The sequence below is a fragment of the Lutjanus erythropterus genome, chromosome 6 (assembly GCF_056507025.1).
Source record: "Lutjanus erythropterus isolate fLutEry1 chromosome 6, fLutEry1.hap2, whole genome shotgun sequence".
Lineage (NCBI taxonomy): Eukaryota > Metazoa > Chordata > Actinopteri > Lutjaniformes > Lutjanidae > Lutjanus > Lutjanus erythropterus.
Window position 1 is genome coordinate 10,195,422 of NC_139322.1, and position 23,912 is coordinate 10,219,333.

Consider the following 23,912-nt stretch of genomic DNA (forward strand, 5'->3'; position numbering starts at 1 on the left):
TTTTCTTTTTATAGGGCTTCCATATGACGTACTTTCAAAATCAATGACATTGATTTAATAATAAAAAAAGAGGAATGAAATTTAACTGTAATAAGAGCAAGGTTATGTTGTGGAACTGCTGGTTTTACTTATAATACAGCAGTTCTTCCAGAGCTGGGCTGGTTTTGATTACATGGTTTCTTAACTGGCGTACGTGCGTACTACTTTCAGGGAGTAAACGTGAGGGACGTGGTGTGAAGATGAAGAGGTTGTGCTTCGGTCGTGAGAAAAAACTAAGATGGCGTCTCGTCAAGAAAGATAGGATGGCCTGAAGAGAGTGATGGTGTTGGTCGGAAAATGATTGATAACGACATAATTGATAAAGTTTGAGACTCTCGTTTACTGTTAAAAGAACCTCTGCCATCAATGTTTTGAACCCGCGTGTTTGACAGAGCGGAGTATATGGAGAACTGAGCCTGAAAAACGGTCAACTTTGCTAGCAGCGATAGCTAGCAGCCAACTGGACCGAGCACAGCTGGCCAACGTTAGCTAACCACCAGTCATCACAACAACAGAGGAAGGACAGCAGCCACCAGCCCTATCATACCCCGGGACATCGAGGTGTCTTCGGTCAGTCACGGGAATGTAACTAGACATTATAATGAACAGGGATAAACAAATAACTCTGTGGTATTTATTATTGCACTGACCTGTATATGACCAACGTTAGCTAACTAGCTGTGTCGATTTGAGTATGTAGGCTGACGTTTGCTTGCTTGCGGTTATATTGTTGACTTTTTTCTCAGCCACCCAGTTAGCTAAACCCGTGGGAGGCGATGGGACTGGGCTGAAAAAGTGGAGGCCTCGATGCTAACGTTAGCTGGAAGCGGCGTTATCGCGTCTGATAGCTGGTCGTGTCCAGAAAGGTACCCTTGATTTGCGAAACCGTCGCGAGATTTGTACACTGTTTATTCACTGTGAATGTTGCACAGAGTGATTTTATTTTCTAATGTGACAACGCTTTGTTTAGTTTACCGGGTGGAGTAATGGATAGAAAAATATTTTGGCAGGGTTAGGTAAAGATTAGGAATTGGGATAAAATGATAACTCTCGCGAGATCTTTCTCGTCTCTGGGGTTCCCTTCTAGACATGATTCTGATAGCTGAACAATAGACACAAATAGACTTCATGATTGCCCGAAGAAGAGAAATGAATGACACATAGCTAGCTAACCCACTATGAATAATTGAATTTGAGATATTTTTCTTTGTTTCTCTTGTTATGGCTGTTGCTGAAAGGTAAGGTTAGTTTTAACACCAGTTCTCCCAAGTTCTGTAGCTGGTAGCTAACAGTTGTCAGCTAACTGTTATATGTGTTGTTGAGTAATGTAAACAGGATGTAAGGACACGTTGGCATTTAAATGTTACTATTTAACCTCTGCGATCGAGTAATTGTGTCATTTGTCTCACAAAAGCTTGTTAATCAGTCTAGCCCAGCCCACTGGCGAGTGGTGATGCCTTCATGGCCTTCTATACCTTTGGGTTCATGGCCTTCACGCCATTGTTTGTCTGAAGGCCCATGAAGAATTAGATAGATGTGATACATGTCACTGAAGTCCCAGTATCAAGTTGTGTCCATTTCGATATTCTCATTGTTATGAGGAATACCTTAAGGCAAATGTAATAGAAATCTTCTCTATTAAGTTTCTACATACAACTTATAAGAAGAAATGCTTATTGCTCAAGTGTACACATAAATGTTGAAATCACGCAAGTTTTTGAGCAATTTATTGTTCAGTACTGCGAGTGATAAAGCATCACTGAAAATTTTTGCCCTTTTACACTCTGGGCCTTGTTGATTCACTAGAGCATGGCATTTGTTTTGTTGTGTGTGAAGTTGGGGGATGGGTTTTTTTTAAACAAGAACCACTTTGAGGACTTAAAAAAAAACCAAATCCACATCCTGCGATTCACTATGTCTCTTGCTTTTGTTATATAGCGTTTTGGTGGAATGATAAATTATGAAAGATACAGAGGAAGTAACTGGTACATGTTTCATGCTGACAGTATTACAATACTGTGCTGAGCCAAACAGGAAGTAATGATTTTGCAAGAGTAAACAAGTGTCGTAAACTTTTGAAGTAACTGTATAATATGTGTTTTATTTTGTGATACACTGGTTTATTTTACTCATAATTGAATGAAGCTTAAATTGCTACAGTGTCTTTGTAAAAACTGTCCGCAAATCACTTGTTTCACTTAACTGCATTAGCAACATTTATTGAGATACCTGTCATGCTTAAATGTCATTTATGAAGACAAAATGTCCAACAAAGTATAATTTTCTCCTACTTTGCGTATTTATACCACTTTTAGCTGTTCCTGCGTATCTGGAGATTGAGTAGTAAAACAAAAATTTAAGCTTTACATTGTCTTTAAGTATGAAACATTTTAAGGTTTTAAATCCTCTACAAATTAAAAACAAGATTTGCAAACACACAATGTTTTCTGGCAAGCTTTATTGATCCTGCTGTGACCATTAATGAGTCTGCCAGAGTTCATTAACTTGTTTTACTTTGTTGATCTTTCTATTGTCAGGGCAATGGAAGGGGAAGAGTTTGTACCTCCTCCGGAGTGTCCAGTATTTGAGCCGTCATGGGAGGAGTTTCAGGATCCCATGGGCTACATCGCCAAGATACGTCCAATTGCAGAGAAGTCTGGAATCTGCAAAATTCGACCTCCACCAGTAAATATTTGCTTTTGCTTGGATTATGTTTAAGAAATGGCATGTTCCCTGACTTTTCTGTGTAACGTGTGGCATGCACTGGGTTTTAAGTATTTATCTATAAGTACTAAGTGAAATGCCCATAAACTCTCTGTCCCAGTTTTTAAGATGTTTTACTTCATTTTGGAAGTTCCACAATTTCTAATGACATGGACAATATAAAGCTCCATTTTTCCTTTGTCAAGCTATCTTTGAGTTAGCAGGCTTCACACTCCGGAGCACTGGTGATCCTGTATAACCAGTCAGGCAAAGGTGGTTATCAAGTGGTTTTGTCACTTGGGGGCTTCTTAGTCCTGTGAACATGAATAATGTTTAATTTTAGTGTTAATTTGGTTATGTCTAACGTCAGCAAAAAGAGCAGAATGTTTCATTTGAGATCAGATCAAATGATTGATTCCCATCAGATGTTTGTGTTGTTTCAAAGGAAAAAAATAATGATTCAGTAAGGTTAAGTATGTTGAATATCCTAAAAAAGGAAATATAAAAATAAGCAGCTATATGAGGTGTTTTTTGCACATACAACACAAAAACATGATTTGTTCTTATAATCAGTTGCATTTAAGTTCCATAGATAACACATTATTGCAGTCATTCACTATAATTAACTAATAAGAAATGTAATAAACAAATACATTACATTGTTATAAGACTTACCTTACAGAATGAAAAATTTTAACAAACGTACAGCTGGTTGCAGCAGTGGAATACTGGAAGAAAACTGCAAATGGTGTGTGTGTAAATGAAAGCTCATCTTTAGGGTGTAGTGGATACAATCATACAGTTATACAGCAGTTTTACTACATGAAAGTCACATTACTGACAGTGCAGTATTTTTCTATACCATGATTTTATTGGAATTATAATGTTTGTAGTATTGATTGGGGATTGAGGAGACAGGCCATTAATGGTTGATAGAGTGAATTTCACTTGGCTCAGGAAGGATAACCAAGGTCGTAGGTGACCTTGGTTATCCTTCCTGAGCCAAGTTCTTGAGCCTGAAAGCCAAAGTTAAACCTGGGCTGAACCCAGACCAAGCTCAATATCTCATTAATCCCCCATGTCCATGCTCATTTGTTTTTTTTTGTTTGTTTTTTTTTTTAAGTAAGGGATTTGAATGATGGAGGTCAGCATCAAAGCAGAGATAACACAAGATGTTGTTTTAGGTTTACATGTATAATTGCATATCTTTGCTCCCAAATAGGACTGGCAACCACCATTTTCAGTGGAGTTGGATAGCTTCCGTTTCACACCCCGCATCCAGAGGCTTAATGAGTTGGAGGTAAGCTCCCTTTTTCCCTTAAAAACTTTCATATTGTTGACGGATAACTGAAGTTGTTGATGTGACTGGCCATAGTAATCATGATGGTCCCTAATGTATCTTATTTTAGGCGGAGACGAGAGTGAAGCTTAATTATTTGGACCGCATCGCCAGATTTTGGGAGATCCAGTCATCCTCCTTGAAAATCCCACATATTGAAAGGCGCATCCTTGATCTTTTCAGCCTGTCAAAGGTAGATATTATTTGAATTGTTTCTACTCAGAAGATAACATTTTAAGGCAGATGTTGTTTTTCATTTCTTGCCTGTGATTTGCTAAATTTGTCACCAAAAATTGTTTTCTGTTCCAGATTGTGACAGATGAAGGAGGTTTTGAGATGGTGTGTAAGGAACGGCGCTGGGCTCGTGTGGCCCAGAGGCTTGGCTATCCTCCAGGCAAGAACATTGGTTCTCTGCTGCGCTCGCACTACGAGAGGATTGTCTACCCCTTTGAAATGTTCCAGTCTGGTGCCAGCCTGCCGGTATTACTTCACACCATTCTTGTCTCTCCTTTTTGTGTTGCCAAGGGTGATCGGTTCATAAATAACATTCAAAATGAGTTGATGTGTGAAGTGTAGCTCAGTCTTTATACGATACACTATACAATCAAAGATGTACTACAATATGTCAAAGCACTTTTTGCAAGTTTTAATGTAAATTCTCCTTCTACATCATCTCTAGCATTGCAAGCCAAAGCACTATGATGGTGAAGATGTGGATAAAGAGTACAAGCCCCACTCCATCCCTCTGCGACAGTCTGTGCAGCCATCCAAAATGAGCAGTTATGGACGCAGAGCAAACCGCTGCCAGCCTGATGTGAGTAAGAGTATCTATCCTTACTTGTCATTCAATATATTTGCATACCTCTGTGACCAGTAACCCTGCACTGAATGCAATGTGGTCACTCAGATACGATTCTTTGGATCACATTTCTGTATGCACCTTACCGCCTCAAAATCAAGCCTGGAAAATGGTAAATGACAGAAAAATACGATTTTTGTTCATTCTTTTCAAGACCACAAACAAATTATGGGTTTGGTGCAACAGATCTGTGAAAGAGGAATTTGTTTCAGCTGTGCCTCTTCATCAAATGTGTGAAATTCAACCTGTGAATGAATTTAACTGCCAGGTATTCAGGCTGCTCTGACCTATAATTACTTTATCAAGGACGTTTTTTCCTCAAAGGACTTAAACCACGCATCAAAATCCTTTCCACTGATGATGATATCTGTATATTTTTCTTTGTTTTAGTAATTGCTAGTTTAGTTTCATCTTAACATACATTGGTGCTCCACTAATAAATGTGCAAACTACGGTGTGATTTTTGTATTGCCATTAAAAAGAAAAAGCATCTGCAGACTTCTTTCCAGGACTTAAAACCTCAGTGTACGATAGATATATACTTGTAATTTAATGATGTGGACTGGACAGCAGATGTATAGAGCTGGTTTCCATTTAATGGTTTACTGTCTTCTTCCTGCTGATCAGCCAAACGAATAACAAAAGCGTTTCCACCATTAAAGGCTAACAAAGAGTCAAGCCAACAATCTACTCAAGTGTTTGTTGGATGACTGTCTAACATGTATCATGCTGTCACATTAACTGTTTGTCTGTGCTTATCCATGTGACCTTGTACATCAGTTACAGTGCAATATCTGGAAGATGTGATAAAGCACTCAGAGCGGCGAGCGCATCCCAGCTTGCTTACTCTCCATCCTGCCATGCTGCTGTGCTTAACTCTGCTGTTTTTGCTCTCTGCTCCATTGCTTATTTTGCTCTCTGCATTGTTTCTTCCACTTTCCTCCATCCCTCAGTTAGACAGTAGACACACAAGCCACATTTTGTCACCAAACTTTGTTTCTTTGCATTAATGTTAGCAGTGCACAGTATAACTGCTGGACCAGCCTGCATTCTGTTACTTCATGCTTGTTACATGCAAGCTATCGATGCTTTATTTTCTACCCCAAACACCCCCAGGTTGTTGATGACCTATTCATCAGTATGTAATGCTTGCCAGTGGATTTTAGTTTTTTCATTTATTATGCTGGAATACATTTGTTTTGTTTTGCGTATTTAGTTATATTCTGAATTGATAGGAACAAAATTAAGTTTTATGCAGATTAAAAAACAACCAAACAAATATGTTCAGAGACTTAGAAGGCTCTCATATGAAATCTGTATTACTTTATTTGTTCTCATTACCTAAACAGCTTATACGGGCTGTATAGTTGAATTGAGCACCTTATTAAACATTCCAGATCGAAGTGTATTTTATAGCCATTTTGCTTAACTTACAAAAGTATCCAATTTAAGATCCAGTGGATCATTTTCTATTATTTGCCACAAGATGGCCCTTGTTATATTTTAGTATGCCAAGTGTTGTGCATGATGACAAACTTGTCTATACGCAAACACCTTCCCAAGTCCTTTTCTGTTTGATGCCAATGCTGCCCCATTCAGAATAAATCCTTGTTGGTGCAACAGCTGAATCGCCTGTCTGTTATTGGCTGCAACGTGTAATGTCACGGTTGAGCAGGAATATTGTTTCAAATAGTATCCAAATTTATCTTTATTATAGTTCAGCTTTTTATTAAAAAACAGAAATTCATCCACAATGGTCTGGGAACATACTGGTCCATCAGATTGCAAACTAAACAATATAGGACTTAACTGATACAGCCCTGTCCAAATCATGACTACGTATACTGATAATGCAAAAAATAAAGAAAAATTTTGAATTTGAAGGAGAGAATTTAGTATCTCTCCACAAAATTTCCTGTTTGACCTTTAAAGGTCCTGCATCAGAAGTGACCTTTGTCTCATATTGTGTCACAGTGATATTTTTCCTACAACTACTGGCTGTGTTCTTTCCAGGCTCTCTCCCTTCCTCTCTCATCTCCCTTTCCCTCTTGTCTTAGTTTATTGTTGCTGTTATTGTCTCCCCTTGCAGGGTCCAGAGGATCTGGCCCCCCATCCTCTCACCACTGGCTCTCAACTCATCTCTGCGGTACTGCCTCGTGAGCATATGAGCTCACCTTCTGCCCCTGCTCTCTTCCCACCTCTTTTCCTAGACCACCTCACCCTTCCTGACGTTGTCTAGATGTTTCCTTTTTTTAATTTTAATTTTAATTTTAATTTTAACTAACCACTAAAGCATTTCCATTAACATGCATTAATGCGCCTCAAGTTTCTTAGTATAGGGGTGGCAACCCATAATCGGGTCTCATGACTATTGCAAACAGCCATAAAAATGGCATTAATGTGGCATGACAATAATAGTTGGTGTATGTTATCTGATCACCACTATCTCAGTGTCTTCACCAAACAATGAAGGCAGAAAGGAAGATTTACCTGACCGTATCTTCTGTTTTTATTTAAGCTGTTTGTTCTTCTGAAAATGAGACCACATAGGTCTTGTGTTTGAGAAAGGTGTTTGGGGGCTTGTTGGGATGTTTTTAGGCAGTTAATTAGCTAAAAAAAAATCTTAGTGTGGGTCTTCAATATATGAATGTAATGCAAATTTGGATCCCAGTGTCGTTGTTGAGAACTTATTTCATAAATGGAACTTCACTGTCGCTCTAAGAAACTTTATCCCCAGTTGCTGGGCACATTTTATTTGTCTAATTTTTGGGCTGATGTGCTCTCTAGTTTTCTTCTTCCATCCCTACTCGTTCTCTGTGGTTGTACCTGACTTGAAATGCTTTGTCACTGGGCTGTCTGTGTGCCTTTGCACTTTTGCTCTTTTGCCTTGCTGTCTCCTCACTGCAGCCGCTAAAGGTGTGGCTGCCTGCGTTCTCTTTGAGTGCACTCACACAGAAGAACTTAGTAGATTTGGATTTTAATTACAGAGCACCATAGTCTGGTGATTGACCATGAAAAAAACAGTAAAATCTTCAAGAAACATTAAAAAAAAACAACCTTTTTGATCATGTATTTATTCTTGGCCTCTAAAAGTCTCTTGACGTTTGCTTGTTTGTGGCCAAACCATAGTTCGATTGCCCCCCACCATCAGCCCTACTTTTCTGCTTTTGTTGTCTGCTGCTTTCAGTCCTGTCCTACTTCCAGAGTCCTTTCGTCAACAAAGTTCCAGTGCCAGGAAACGGAGCCTATTTTTATGTGTATATATGCAGAAAATATGGAACAGTGTATGGGCAGCCAGAGTTACATCTGCACAATTGAAGGGAGTTCAACTGCATACAGGCAGCAGAGTCAAAAACGAACTAAGGTCTTGAATGGCATCTTTTATGGTGTTACATCTGTCCAGTTTTTGTGCGTTTAATGGTACTAACAATGTTGCTGTGACATTTGTCTTGTTGTGAGAAAACAGGTTGCGCTCTGATTGCATGTGGACTAAGGATTTCTTGGTGCACACCTGTGTGGAAAAAGTGTTTATATGATCAACTTTTTAGGATAAAAGATTAAGACTAAACCGTCTCTCTGAAAGAGCCTTTAATGCATATTAAGGGACTGAGTTCTGAGTTGGAAATAGAACTGAGGATTTTGTGAGGTCCTGCTTTTATGTGCTCTTTAGATCTGTTGGCTGATACTGAAAGTGACGTAAAGACCTTCTGAGTTTCCGCTTACATTCCTGGTTGCACATGACTTGTTTGTATTGCCTGCAGTCATATGGCAGATTCAAACCGGTGCCCAAAAGTATGGCCACGTGTCTAACAATAATTGTGATTTAGGCATTGCGCAAAAATAATTTCATGCAAGTGAGGTAGTCTAAAATCACAAAGTTTTCACTGCAACAATGATCCCAATTTTGTGTTTAACCAAAATTGGAAAAAAGATATAACGGTGCAGATCACCTTTCAACAGATTTTCACCTGGAGGTCTCAACATATTACAAAAGCTTCCTGTTGCAGGAAGACAAGGTCCACTGTAGTTCACTGTGAGCAAGACCCCTTGGGATGAGAACTGCTCAGAATATGGTTCCAATAATAGAAACTGAGAAGAGGAAATGTGATGATGATGATGATCTTTAAGCATGGTATGAGAAAGCAGCAGTGTCAGAGCTGAAGTAAAGACCATTTAAGTTGTGTTCAATTTCATGTCAAGATCGGGTTTAAAAAGAATAAACAGGTGCCCATTCTGTATTTTTCACAGTGAGAGTCAACTATGATGTAACTTTAATAGTGCTGTGCAGGCATTTGGATTTATTTGAATATAATTACATTAGAATTTAAGAAAAAAAAATAACTGAAGTATGACCTCTTTCCACAACCTTATGCATAAAACTGCATGTCTAACATGAGGAAGCTTGCTTATTACATGGCAGACACACGCTATGTATTACAAGCAAATATGATATTAAAGAAGTAAGAATCTGTGTTTCTATGAGAATGGAACTGAGAGAAGCTCAGCCTCTTCAGTCTGCGGATGCTGGGAGCACAAAAGACAAAAAAAAAAAAGCTTACTGGATGTGATCATGACCAAAGACGGTAATAGTCGAGATCAGTGGGAGAGACAGAGATAATAGGTCATAGAAAAAAATATCTAGACTACAATCACTTTTACAGCCTCGCTCATTGGTCATAATCTCCCAGAAACAGCTAATGTTAAGAAGGGAAAAAATAAATAAATAAATAAAACAGTTGATATTTAACTTGTGCATACCATAATGTGTATATTTATCCTCTAATTTTCCTTTTTACCAAACAGAATTCCAAAATAGCTTTTCATCCATTACAAATGACAGCCTAAATGACCTTGAAATAGCTTTTAACTTTAGACTTATTGTTGTCTTTCTCTGATTAACAAAATCTGAACAATTTCTTTAACTCTGTGGTTGCAACTGCTGGTGATTGTGTGTTCTGGTGGTGGGTCTCGACCTTTAAGCTTTCACTGTGACCTAGGCTAACTTTTCCTTACTTTCTAACCTAGCATAATCCCTTCTTGTGATGCACTGCTATGCTCTCATGTTTCAACTGTTCGTTCTGCATTTGGTGTAGATCCTTGCTTTGCTCTGTGTGCTTTGGAGAGTTAGTTGTTGTCTGTCTACGCCTTCATGACAAAAATGTACTTTCATCTGCAGCCTGAACCTACAGAGGAGGACATAGAGAAGAACCCAGAGTTGAAGAAGCTACAGATCTACGGCGCCGGGCCTAAGATGATGGGGCTTGGACTGGTCGCAAGGGACAAAGGCCTCAGGAAGAAAGGTGAATGCTGGGACCACAAACTCATTTAACGCCTATACAGTCTGACAACAGTAACCTAGAGAAACCTAGACATTTTGATGCAACTAAAGCAATAACATGAGAAAGTCTGCAGTTATTAAATCAGACTCATAAATTGTGGGTCTTGAAGAGCTTGAATCTGATTTAGATACAACCATCCTGCCATCTTGGAGCCATTCACTGTTAAAAAAAAATCTTACTGTTTGTGATCATTAACCATCTCTGACTTTTCTTTTAGATGAGCTGCCTCAAACGGTTACTGTCAAGGAGAGTGTGTCTCCTGCCCCTGTTGATACCCAAGTCAAAGGAGAGCCACTGGAGTCTCAAGAGAGGCGGAGTGATGGCAGTACTTCTGGCCCTCAACTGCCTCCCCCTAGTGTCACAGTGAAGGCAGAAGTGAAGAAGGAAGAACCAGAGGAAAAGAACGGGAAAATCAATGATGAGGAGGAAGAGGATGGAGATAAACCGTGCACAAAAATGACCATGAGGCTGAGACGCAACATAAGCAACACACAGTGTGTAAGTAGACCAAAGGTGGCAGTGTGAGGTCCAGATGAAAATAACAGAATATCAAAATAACAACAGAGAAATAATAGTGCTTTTATTGATTGGCCATCCATTGTTATCAGCTGATATTCATAATATTCATACTCATCATAAATATTCTGATTGGGGGTTTCTGTAAAGCCTGAAACTGAAAATTTTTCCTTTATGATGGTGGCTTACGGGGTGAAATCCTTTTTGGTTCTTGGGGGATTTTTTTTGCTGCAATACTGCAAGTGATCACTGGAAAAAATTGCAGGCAAGCTTGAGTGGCAATGCCCCGTCTGGGTTTATATACTGTATATTAGATCTATGGTGTGTGCTGACAGGCTGACAGGGACTTCATGTTGCATTCAAGTGCATCTTGTAAACTCAGAACTCTATGCTAATACATAGACCTACACCCGTTATCACCTTTTTGTTCTTTTACTACAGCATTTTATTAATTTCTAAAATCATAACATTATCCCATTCATTTCTATAGGCAGATTTTTAAAAGTTCTATATAGAAAATCTTATAAAATTATCAGTAAACTTGACCATATTCTTGTACAACAAGCTCCCAAGTAATTTTGTGGTGATTTTCAAGTTGTTTTATACTTATGCTTAATATACAATGTAGTGGACAATGGGTAAATAAATAATGCGCCCTGAATAAAGAGAAAGCTCCATATAGACCCCATGTTTGGATGATTTGATCATGGTTGGAGCACCTGTAATGAGAAATCAAATGATTCTACAGGGCAGTAAACACAATGCACTGTCTCCTGTTATTTGTCATTTTAATGTGAATGTAGTGATTTTGACTGAGAGAATACTGAGTTATTTTTTCCCCTCCGCAATATGATTCTTTTTGTGAAATTTTACCTGTTCAGTGTTTCATAGGGCGCTGTGGTCGCCTGCGCCAGCTAAAAGTGAACCTTACTTTGACCTCAGGATTTAATGTTTTTTTGCTGTTTTTTTTTTTCTCACTTTTTCAAAGGTGGATTCTTTTGTGTGCCGGATGTGTGGTCGGGGTGACGATGATGAGAAGCTCTTGCTGTGTGATGGCTGTGATGATAACTATCACACCTACTGTCTCCTACCCCCACTCGCTGATCCACCCAAAGGAAACTGGCGATGCCCTAAATGTGTGGCAGAGGTAAGTAAAAAACATTGTTAACAGAGTACCTGCAGGGTCTTAAAAGTATTATGTATAAAAGACATGATCGTCAGGATGTTTCCATTGTACTTTGTAAATAACTCTGTTCTAGGGCTTAAAATCCATGCTGATTTTCCATTATAATTGCCAGTATGGCCATGAAGGAGCTATTAAATTCGAAGTGATTAAATGTCTCAAAAAGTCTTAAGTTTAACTGTAAGAACCCTGTGGGTACCTTGTTTAAAGAACTTGTAAATATTTGGGCACGTTTTGTTAGTTTTTCTTTCTGATTTTGCCACTTTTTAACTTTTCTTTAGGAGTGCAAGAAACCTGCAGAAGCATTTGGCTTTGAACAGGCTACACGAGAGTACAGTCTGCAGAGTTTTGGTGAGATGGCTGATGCCTTCAAAGCAGATTACTTCAACATGCCTGTCCACGTAAGCGCACCCACACAAGATATCACCTATTCATTATGAAGCACGACTCTGCCCTGACTGGTGATTATGTGAGAGACTAATCTTCAGCCTGTGTGGTGTTGTCTTTGTAGATGGTTCCCACTGAGCTTGTGGAGAGGGAGTTCTGGAGGTTAGTCAGCAGTATTGAGGAAGATGTAACTGTGGAGTATGGAGCGGACATACACTCCAAAGAGTTTGGCAGTGGTTTCCCAATGAACAATGGCAAGAGGAAGCTCACAAAGGAAGAGGAGGTATGCACATTATTGTTTTCTTTTGCAACAGTTTTATGTAATCTTTGCTTTAATAGTCCACAGCTTCCTGCTTTAGTTAACATGTTAAAAATGTTGAAAACGACTCAAGTGAAAGTTGAAATCCACCAGAAGTATATTTTAAGTATTTAAGTGTCATGACTGCAGGCAGTCAGTATGGCACTTTAATGGTAAACATTTCGATATGAATAAACTACTAGAAATTACTCAGCTCACTGCTGCTCTTGAAAATAACACGATTGCATCAACAGAAATGTAACTGCACACTTTTAATTACAGTTCAAAAGCAGACAGGAGAACAGTGAGTTCTCTCTCTGTTGTATTGTTGTCTGGTTACTGTGGGGATTAGTAGGCACTTGGCTGAGATGGTAGAGCAAACATGAAAAGAGTCACAAAGTCTCTCAACTTTACCAGCGACTGTTTACAGCAGACTAAATCTGCTGGAAATAAATTTTATTTTCTTCCTGAAGTAATATGTCAAAAGTTGGAATCAATCTGGATTGATAAGTAGAACTGAAATCAGAATGCACACAATTTTTCACTCTTTTTTTTTTTTTAAGTCTTTACAATCTTTTTCTTTCTTTGTTTTTTACAACATTAATTTTCAAGATGTGAGGCTCCATAGTGATATATAACCAACGTAATCAGGAAAGAAATTAATAAAAAAAAAAGATATACAACATCAATAAATAGAAAAAAATAGAGAAGAGGGGAAAAAAAACTCACACAAAAGCTTGGAAATATATTAAAAATGATAAAAGATATCATACAAAATACACACATTGATATACCCTCCAACCCCCCGCATCCGCCTCCCATTTATTTGCAGGTATTTCTCTTACCTGCTTTATCACTGACCTCCGTAATGCTATGCATTTCATTGCATACCATTGGAGGGATCCTAATAAATAAGAAGTTATGGTTGAAGTTAAACAATTAAAATTAATTTCATGAACATAAGGAAACTGGATGGACAGAAACAAATCATTGAAATAAACAGATAAGCAAATGCGTGATGATAATGCTGCTAATAAAAAAAATTAAATAGGATAGAAGATGTGGTCCTTGGTTGTTAAATCCTTCTGATATCTATTAATCCAATAGCAATCTACTAGCTACCTGAATGTCTGAATTACTGAACTGACAGTTTTTTTAAACACCAGTAAATGTGTTTAAAGTGAATGTGGACCATACCAGCATAATTATAGGTTGCTTTGTAATTCAGAAAGAATCAAAATTTATTTATTTTATTATGCTCTCAGATAAGTATAAAAGTTTAGATGGTACCTGTAATCAGTTATTTCTAAACCTTTTCATGATCATATTCCAGTGCTTATTTTCATTGCATACTCATGGTTTTCTTCGTTGGACAGGAATATGCTCGCAGCGGCTGGAACTTGAATGTGATGCCCGTGCTGGAGCAGTCCCTCCTGTGCCACATTAATGGAGACATCTCTGGGATGAAGGTTCCCTGGCTTTACGTCGGCATGGTGTTCTCAGCTTTCTGCTGGCACATCGAAGATCACTGGAGCTACTCCATCAACTACCTGCACTGGTACAGAATGCTTTTAGCTGTGTGTTGTTGTGGGATTGGCATCATATCGCAGCCTTAAAACAATTTCAGGTTTTAATCTACCAAATATGATGGTGTCATGTGAAAGACTGTAACTTTTCCTTTGTGTTCTTGACTTCCCACTCATCCATCCTTTCCAGGGGTGAACCCAAGACTTGGTATGGAGTTCCCTCTGTGGCAGCTGAGCGACTTGAAGAGGTGATGAAGAAGCTGACACCAGAGCTGTTTGAGTTTCAGCCTGACCTCCTGCACCAGCTTGTCACCATCATGAACCCCAATATCCTCATGTCTCATGGCGTACCGGTCAGTCTCACAGAAACACACATGCATACAGCAGAAATGTGGTTTGTTAAAAAAGCTTTCCTTGATTGAGCTCGGTGTTTCTGATTGGCAGGTTGTACGTACCAACCAGTGTGCTGGAGAGTTCGTCATCACCTTCCCCAGAGCCTATCACAGTGGCTTCAATCAGGGATATAACTTTGCCGAAGCTGTAAACTTCTGCACTGCAGACTGGGTACGTCTGTTTACACCTTCTGTCTCGAGCTGTCATTTCACAGCGTTCACTTTGTACTGCTTTATGAAAATCATTCTCCTCTCTCCCTCTCAGCTGCCTGCTGGCCGTTCCTGTATTGAGCACTACCGCCGTCTTAGGAGGTATTGTGTGTTCTCCCACGAGGAGCTCACCTGCAAAATGGCCGCCAGCCCAGAGAAACTGGACCTGAACCTGGCTGCAGCTACACACCGAGAAATGTTCATTATTGTTCAGGAGGAGAGGAAGCTGCGGAAGGGTCTGATGGAAAGGGTGAGACACAATAAATAGATATCTATAGAATCGATAAATAGTTTGTGCTATTTCATAAAATAAATAGACATAAACAAAAAACAAACAGTAAAGCCCACAAGTCTCCCCAGTTGATAAAATAATGCAATGAAAATAAAACTGATTATGAGTCTAATTATTTAGTTATTGTATAACATGGGTCTTACACAGATAAGAAAAGCAATATGAAACAAGTAATAAGAAAAAAATGGAACAAAAACAACAGAAAAATCCTCACACACAAGTAAGAAAAAAAATATAAACTCAAACATACCAAAAAATACCAAATCTAGGATTTCCTTTGGGTGTTTTTTAAATGTTTTTAACACTGACAGTGACTGACCTGGGAGCTGATTAATATCATTCCACAATATGGGTCCTATATATTTTCCAAAAAAAATCAGCTGAGATGTGTTTTAACATGTGGAATGTGAAGATGACTAAACTGTCTGGTCGTGTAAGAGTGACTATCTGAATTGAACTGAAAATATTTCCAGGAGATTTTACGTAAGCTGTCAGTCTGATAGAAACATTGGGGCAGAGTGTCCTAAAACTAGAAAATGTCGCAACTCTAACATGGCTTGATGGATGTTAGAGATGCTTTGGCCCTTAAAGTATTACAGCAGGAAAAATGTGGATATATTTAGCTGTATTAAAGTATAAGAAACTCTTAGGGTTAATTATAGTACCCACTGATTATTCCAACGTTTTTACATTTAAAAAAAAAATTGCAGTCAATATTTTGCTTTCAGTAAGCTTTTCACCTACAAGAACACCTGGAGACTTTGGTTATAGGTACACTAACTATATATGTTTGCCCTTTTCAGCTTATTTGTTTTTTATCTGTAAGTTACTAACAGTTACAGTTTGGTTCTGTGCTGAGTTAGTTTGATATTGTAATGTTTTTGAATATGACAATATGGGCAAAATTATAATTGATGAAATCTGTCTTGTACCTGCAGGGCATTACTGAAGCAGAGCGTGAGGCGTTTGAGCTGCTGCCTGATGATGAGAGACAGTGTGACAAATGTAAGACTACATGCTTCCTCTCTGCTCTGGCCTGCTCAAACTGTCCCGAGCGTCTGGTGTGTCTCTATCACACTCAGGATCTGTGCAACTGCCCCACTGAAAAACTCTACCTCAGGTATTTATAATCTCATCTGTAGTGTGCAGATGCTTTCTTTGAATCATAATCTACTGATTGACAAAAGTCTCAGTGTTATTTGTTTTCTAATTTTCTTTTATACCTTCACATTGCAGGTACAGATATACCCTGGACGAGTTGTTAGCCATGTTACACCGATTAAAGGTCCGATCGGAGTCCTTTGATTCTTGGGCCAACAGAGTTAAAGAGGCACTTGAGCAGGAAGAGGGGAACAAGATAGGTGAGAAATCAATATGAATGAATCCCTTAAATATAGTTTGAACACTATGATCTTCAAAGAAGTTGATATGATCGAATGGTTATTGTGTTGCAGGAATTGATGACCTGGAGACACTGAAGACAGAAGCAGCAGAAAAAAAGTTTCCCGACAACGAACTCCTGCGGAAACTTAACACTGTTCTTAAAGACATTGAACACTGCCAACAAACGAGTACTGAACTCCTCAGTGACTCGAAGACCAGGTATGATGGAATACAAACTCCACTTTTACGCTAACTGTTCACTTACAGTACACGCACTCACATATTTCTGTCTTGTAGTGAAAGTAAGATGACGTTGGCAGAGCTGAAGTCGTTGGTAGAGACGATGCAAAACCTCCCCTGTGTGATGAACCAGTTGGAGGAAGTGCAGGTGAGAAGTTATGTCACGCTGAGCAAACTAGTTTGTATTTTTGTCAGTTTTTCCTGGTGCACTGTCAGAATTTTCTCAGCTTAAAAGTTGTACTATTATTTACTCTGATCTGTTTTTCAAGGCGGTTCTGCAGACAGCCGAGGACTACCAGAGCCAGGCTCAAGAACTGGTCAATGACAGGGACTGGAGGAGGGACTCTCCACCACCTGAGCAGCTGCAGACGTTGTTGGATGAGGGAAGCAAGTTGGCTGTCGTGGTCCCCGAGTGTAGTTTACTCCAGGGCCTGAAGGAGCAGGGTCATTGGCTGGCAGAGGTGAGGTGCACCCTGGGTGCAGAAGGAGGGGAGAGGCAGATGGTGACGCTGGACGTGTTGAGGAACCTGATGGAAGCAGGCTGCAACGTACCCCAGAGTGTGTCTGTGGAGACGGCCATGGCGGAGCTTCAGGAGCTGCTCACGATCGCAGAACGATGGGAGGAGAAAGCACAGATCTGCCTCGAGCAAAGGTGAAACAACCAAGTCAAACCAAGAAACTTTGTCCAGAACTTCACCCGCTGCAGGGGTTGTCATCATATTACAACTGGTCGGTCCTGTTGCAAAGACGTCTAAACCTCTTTGTCATGTTTTTGTTCTTCCAGGCAAAAGCACCCTCTGTCTACCCTGGAGGCAATAGTAAATGAGGCCCAGCTCATTCCAGTCAAGCTACCCAACATTTTGGCTCTACAGGCCTGTCTCACTCGAGCGCGGGCCTGGGTAACAGACCTAGAGGAAATCCAGGTAAAAAGAAAAACATTTCTCATGTCTTTTACAATGGCCTCATTTTTATTCTCTGTAAATGTGTGACTTGTATGGAAGCTCATTTCTGCCAATGTGATCGGGGAAAAGAGATCCTGTAAGCCACAATGACAAACTTTGTCAAAATAGTGAGTTAGTACCTTGAAATAAAGACTTATTACATCAGAATAATGGCTTGTTATTTCAAAATAATAAGACTTTCTCATCAAAACAATGACTAAGTATCCCAAAGTACTGACTTGGTATCTCTTAGCAGCTCTTTTTCCCCATCAGATTAAAATGGGTAAATGGGTTTCCACAGATTTGTAATTAAACTGAAATACCTGGAATTGTAAAATGTGCTGTACCTCATATTGTTCTATCATCACCTATCTTTTGTTGTAGAATGGGGAGCATTACCCATGTCTGGATGACCTTGAGGGTCTTGTGGCTATCGGAAGGGACTTGCCAGTCTTCATGGAGGAGCTCAGACAGCTGGAGCTGCAGGTAGCCAGCGCTCACTCCTGGAGGGACAAAGCCAGCAAGACCTTCCTGAAGAAAAGCAGTCCCCACAGTCTGCTGGAGGTGGGCAACTCGAAGGAAATAGAAAATTATATAAGAATTCAAATCAAATATAATTTCTGTCAACATTGAACAACTTGATAAGTTATCTGTTTACTTATATGAGCACAGCATTCCACTTCAGAAGCCAAGCTCTTGGTGAAACAGCTTTGATAAGAGTGTGCTTTTAAGCTCCAGTGTTGCCCTGCAGGTATTATGTCCGTGTGCAAAGAGGAGAGAGAGGCGAGATGAGACGGAGCCGGTGGATGAGCCTTTAGATGACTCTGATACCAACACTCTGGGCCTCTCTGCGCAGGACCTGAGGGACCCTGCAGCTATTGTGAGTTTATTAAGTGTGCTATTGTCTGCTTCTAATACTCAGTCATATTTAGTTCCACGGCTGTTTGATAAGACTGAAGTCTCATTTCCCAATATAGCTAATTTCATATGTAGAATAAATTCAATAAATACATACCGAAGTTAAAATTCAAGTTCTAATTACATTTCCACTTACAACAGTCTTTGCAGATGTAATTTCCAAAGGCAGCTGTTATCTCCTTCCATCTTTGTGATTTTTTTTTTTTTGCCATATGTTGTGCTGCAGGCAAAATCCTCTTGTAGCATCTGAGTCTGAGGTTTATTTTGAGCAGTCGACTCTACTTTTGTGGCTCTCGTTTGTCGACTCTCTGCACCGTTCACATGATTCTTGCATCAGTATAAAAGAGGTTATGGTGCTTGAGTGTGTTGTGGGGACTGTTCTGGGGCATCATTGGTGGTTTTCTGGTCAGAAGTAGCCACTCTTTTCAGTCCGAGCTCCTTGTTTTGTCTCGTCTTGTCAAAGTCCTTTGTTACTCATCCTCTGTAGGGATGGGGGCTTCTTAGATGCAGTACAGTTCTATCTTGAAAGATTATGTCCTGATGCAAAAAGGCAGTAACCCAAGTTTTGATATTATGGTATTTGCCTGTAGCAATTTTGCAAGACTGAGTGGTACATTACTAATGGCTGAGCAAAGTGGATGATGAAACTTGACTGACGTAAACATGTGTGTCATGTTTACATTCTAAGCTACGCTAGTATTTGAGTTTTGGTGGAGATGGCCGAGTGTGTACACCGACAAACGGACACAATCCATGCATGTGGAAGAATGTAAAGGATAATGGAGATGAATTCATCTGGTTATTTTAATTGTGGATCTTTACACATGGACTGTAATTTAAATGTGGCAAGAAGTCACACTGAGAATTTCTATACATGAAATCATGTATGGAAATAAAAAAGATTCTGCTGCATTAAGATGCATCGATAATCTAAGGGATAATGTACAGCAAGCAGGTCATTATTGTGAAATGGATCCCAATAGGGTGATGCATTCTGAAGGATGAATCAAGTATTCAACAAAACCAGGTAATAAAGTTTTATAATGACATCACAGCCCACTAAATTGTACTCGAATCATGTGCTGCCTCAAGATTCCCACTACTAGGTTCTGTGTCACATTCACTCTCCTCATTTGTTTGTGTTGCCAGTTTATTAAAAAAAATATTGCCATAAAGAGTGTGATTTGCACACAACCAAAGAAACAGAGTATAATATGAAACAATAAGATTTTCTATCGTCACATGAGATATATTGTCATGCACATCCAAAAAGACAACTAAATAGGGCTGTGTGCTGTTCTATGTTTTTACATTCTAGTTGTGTGTGTGAGCTTGAATGTGTATGACTTGTCTCCAGGTGATGGCGTTCAAAGAGGGGGAGCACCAGGAGAAGGAGGCACTACTGAGATTACAGAAACTGAACATGTGTAAATCTGGACTGAACTCTGCGAGTCACAAGGAGGACAAGGAGAACGGGAGGTGGGACGACACCATGGAGACGGACACGTCCAGCCACTCAGAGAACTCTGTAAAAGAGAACGGTAACAGTAACCACACCTGCACCACCCCTCCTCAGTCGGTGTGTGTGTGCGGCGGTCAGCCTCGTGCGCCTCAGCTTCGCTGCCACCTTTGTAAGGACTGGTTCCACGGTGGCTGCGTTCCGTTCCCCTCCCTGCTCCCCTCTTCTGGACCACCGGTGAACCCCCTCTGCTGGTGGGACTGGGACTCGCGCTTCTTGTGTCCGCGGTGCCAGCGGTCACGGCGCCCGCGCCTGGAGACGATCCTCGCGTTACTCGTTGCCCTGCAGAGGCTGCCGGTGCGTCTGCCTGAAGGAGAAGCTCTGCAGTGTCTCACAGAGAGGGCCATCACCTGGCAGGGCCGAGCCAAGGAGGCGCTGGAGACACCAGAGCTGCAGCGAGCACTCGAGAGGCTGCAGGAACTCAAAGAGACTCTCCAATGTGATACGGAGAATAAGGAAGACGTGGAAAAGGGGACAGAAGGGAGTTCTGTGATTGTTTTATCAGACTCCGAGGGAGGAGAAGGAGAGGACGGAGTCATTGATCTGACAGAAGAGTCACCGAAAAAGAACAAGGAAAGAAACGGCACTCAGGTTAACACTTAATTCTGACTCTCTTTATTTTAACATCAAACCAAAAACTACAGTCTGAAAACTGATTAGATTTCATCTGTCAGCTGAATAATAGATCTAATCGTAACTGCCGACTTATACTGTGTCCAACCTGCCTGTTTTTTATACAATGCTTGTTTTCCCACAGGCTGGATGTGAAAATGGCGTCAGCAAGAAGTCAAATGTTACAGGTAAGACTGTGTTTGATTTTATGTAGGATTGCACAGTATGTTAAAAAAAAAAATCATATTTCAGTTATTTTGACTAATATTGCGACATTATTCATGATTTTGCACTGCAGTTTTCATTTTAACTGAAAAAAAAAAATCCTGATGATGTAACATTTTGGTGTGGTTTGTACCAAAGAAACATGTTTCTTCTTTCTGGAGAACAAGATTTGTAGGCCAGGAAATCTCTGCAGCACTACAGTTCCTCACCTTAATGCTGTTTTGTCACGTTATTTCTTTATTAAAAATTGCAGCGTCTGTGATTTGGATATTGCACTTGGTCATACTGCAGTTTCGATAATACTCAAATTAATTGCGCAGCCCTAATTTCAAAGACACCATCAAAAGTCAACTTGTCCCACAGACGCCGGTCCTGACCACGTTTTCTCTCTGCTCACTGTTCAGGTGTGGACTCTCTGCTGCCCCTGCTGCCTTTGCTAAAAGGTCAGGTGGTGGAGCTTTCACCAGCCACCAGGGTCCAGCTGGAGGAGCTGCAGCTGGAAGGAGACCTGCTGGAGGTGTCCCTGGACCAGACACTCCTCATCCACAGGGTCCTGCAAGCTGCGTCTGTTCCCTCCACAGAAATGTTGCACACACTCATTCAGGTCAGGAAAATAAATTTCAGTTATTTTAGTGGGAAAATAGAGCAATAACTGAAGACTTCATTTTTTAGTATGTTGAAAAATTGGGCCACAGTTGGACACATTTTCTGTTTACATTCAGTGTTACTCACCAAAACCAACTGTGTGTATCAGTGAGGCATAAGAAATGTGTTGGATGCATTTCCTTTCCCATAACTCATTTGCAAAGCTGGTTTTTCTTCTTTAGTACAGGATCATATCATATATCATCGACAGCTGTCTCTTCTTACACTAAGTGGGAACTGTTTCCTCGTTTCAGCTCATAAGTTTTTAATGGCACAGTTTCCATACTTGTCTTTGAGAATTAATTATTAATCTCTGACAATCCACCTGGAACGGAAAGTGCTTCCATACACGACTGTTTTTCTTTTCGATGAGTCTAAGTGTAGCGGTCGCTGCAGCTGCACTTGTTGCCATCTACAATGTGTTGGTAGTTCTTCAATGCTGGTAGGCGTTCTTCTTTTTCCTTTGGGATTTAATGGCAGACTAGAACACTTGTAGGCGTTCATGCTGTCCCTGACAAGTCCGGGAAAAACTGCATCCCTGGTACTGAAGTAAAATGAGTACTGTCACATTTTCAAAAACTGGTTCTCAACAGTAGTGTTTGTTGTTTTATTGCATTTTTAGTGAGAGGCAGTTACAGTGGACAAACCTAACATTTCTGTATTCTCTCTCAGATTGAGCTTGAAGAGCAGAGGCGAAGCGGCCGCGGACGAGCCAAGGACTCCAAAAGGAAGAGAAAGAAAGGAGAAAGGTCACTGGATTCCTCAGAGTCAAAGAAAACCTGTCCCCTCAGCCACAGCCCCTCTCCCCACTTACCTGCCCAGATTCATCCAGAGGTAACGGACCGTTTATCTTACTTCAAGCACATTTATTTATTTTCATTTTGTTTAATAAAGTTTTAACTGACTTGATTTCTGTTTTCCTTTTTGACAGATTTTGTGATATAGTCAACGCTGGAGCTCTGTTGAAGCGGATTAGTCTGAGGAATCGAAGGGACAGAGCATTCTTTGCCAGAAGACAGTGTCAAGTTAAAGAAAGATGCAGGACATCCCGCCCTCACCCTTCCTCCCCGGTACCCTACATCCCTCCTCACCCCTATATCATGCATTCAGACACTAACAGAGCGACGACTCTTCCTCTACACTCCACTGTCTCATCCAACACTCAGCCATAATCTCACTCATCATAGTTTTTTTTTCAGACTCGCTGTCTTACCCCACAAACTTTATCGACCTCCTCCCCTGGACCCATTTATTCCCGTGAACATATTAAGACTGTGTTGGACCGATGTGGGACTTGTCTTTGGTCTAGAGTTGTCTCTGAGGTCAGTCAGTATGCTATGTTATCCCAACTGTATTAAATGCTAGTTCGGCCGCAGCGGCTGTTTTCGGCGCCGGCTTGTTGCAGTTTCGTTTCACTTGAGCCCGCTCGTTGAAGTTGGATAAGCTATGGGTTTACGTAGACAGTTTCTGTTTGGACATGAATCCTGAAGCTGAGGTACAGCAGAAGGTTTTGACAGCTGATCTTAGACAACAGCACCGTGGTTACACTTGTATTTTTTTTTTTTTTTTTTTTTTTTTTTTTAGTTGTATTGAATCTTGTGTTTTGATGCTGTTTGGAGGGGACATGCATTTTGACTAAACTGAGTAAATTTTGGGAAGTGTTAAAAACAGGCATTAATGTTTTTGGTGCTACTTTCCCAAAATGGATATCTGTACCTCTTGGCTTGTTCTTTCTCTCCCTCCTTCCCTCCCCGTGATGCCTTTTATTTTTCCTTTTTTTTTTTTAAGCACCCTCCCTTTGACTCCATGTTTTATTCCTTTCCTTTTGACCTCTTTTCTCCCTCCCTCCTCCTCCTCCTCCTCTTTGCAAAATAAGGTAACTTCACTGTAACTCACTTTGTCACAATTTATTTTGTTTCCTGGGTTCAAATTATATTATTATTATTAATATTATTATTATTGATATTGCAGACACGCAGATGTCGTGAGTTTGTGTATAAACTTTTCATTTTAATGTTGCCTTTGTTTCTTTTCACTCTTGTTAGAAAAATAAAGGTTTAGAATTGTTTAGGATATGTTGACTCATTATTTCCTATTAGAGATGCAATAATTAATTGATTAGTTAACTTTTACAGGGTTTCTGCGGGTTAAATTTAAGACTTTTTAAGAGCTTTATGAAAACAATTTAAGACCTGTTTCATGTCCATACTGGCAAAGAATAGGATTGGAGTAAAATTTTTTGTTACATAAAAGCATGTTGTGAATTTTGCAAACGATTACATCTGTCTGTTTTTTATGAAGAGTGGGTCACGTGAGGCCGGACTTCGGCGATTATATGAATACAGA

At 40.0% G+C, this 23,912-nt stretch overlaps 1 protein-coding gene across 1 annotated transcript; it reads left to right on the forward strand.

Annotated features, from left to right (window-relative positions):
• Window positions 1-244: 244 nt before the first annotated feature.
• kdm5c (lysine demethylase 5C) lies at window positions 245-23,639 on the forward strand. The gene is made up of 29 exons (XM_084720504.1): window positions 245-609; window positions 2,577-2,724; window positions 3,965-4,042; window positions 4,152-4,274; window positions 4,391-4,561; window positions 4,761-4,895; window positions 7,030-7,086; window positions 10,117-10,240; window positions 10,497-10,777; window positions 11,784-11,942; window positions 12,260-12,379; window positions 12,490-12,648; window positions 14,040-14,221; window positions 14,380-14,542; window positions 14,634-14,753; window positions 14,847-15,041; window positions 16,022-16,203; window positions 16,320-16,444; window positions 16,538-16,685; window positions 16,764-16,854; window positions 16,976-17,358; window positions 17,491-17,629; window positions 18,032-18,211; window positions 18,399-18,527; window positions 19,923-20,675; window positions 20,842-20,884; window positions 21,326-21,525; window positions 22,239-22,400; window positions 22,498-23,639. Exons 2-29 carry the CDS (start codon window positions 2,581-2,583, stop codon window positions 22,504-22,506), a joined length of 4,755 nt encoding a protein of 1,584 aa, XP_084576630.1. The 5' UTR covers window positions 245-609; window positions 2,577-2,580; the 3' UTR covers window positions 22,507-23,639.
• The last annotated feature ends 273 nt before the right edge of the window (window positions 23,640-23,912 follow it).

Bases quoted from the DNA above. Each gene is read 5' to 3' on its own strand.
- kdm5c (XM_084720504.1), top strand. From the start codon at position 2,581: ATGGAAGGGGAAGAGTTTGTACCTCCTCCGGAGTGTCCAGTATTTGAG. The intron at 15,042-16,021 runs GTGAGACACAAT...TTGTACCTGCAG, and splicing joins GGAAGGGTCTGATGGAAAGG to GGCATTACTGAAGCAGAGCG. The intron at 16,204-16,319 runs GTATTTATAATC...TTCACATTGCAG, and splicing joins ACTGAAAAACTCTACCTCAG to GTACAGATATACCCTGGACG.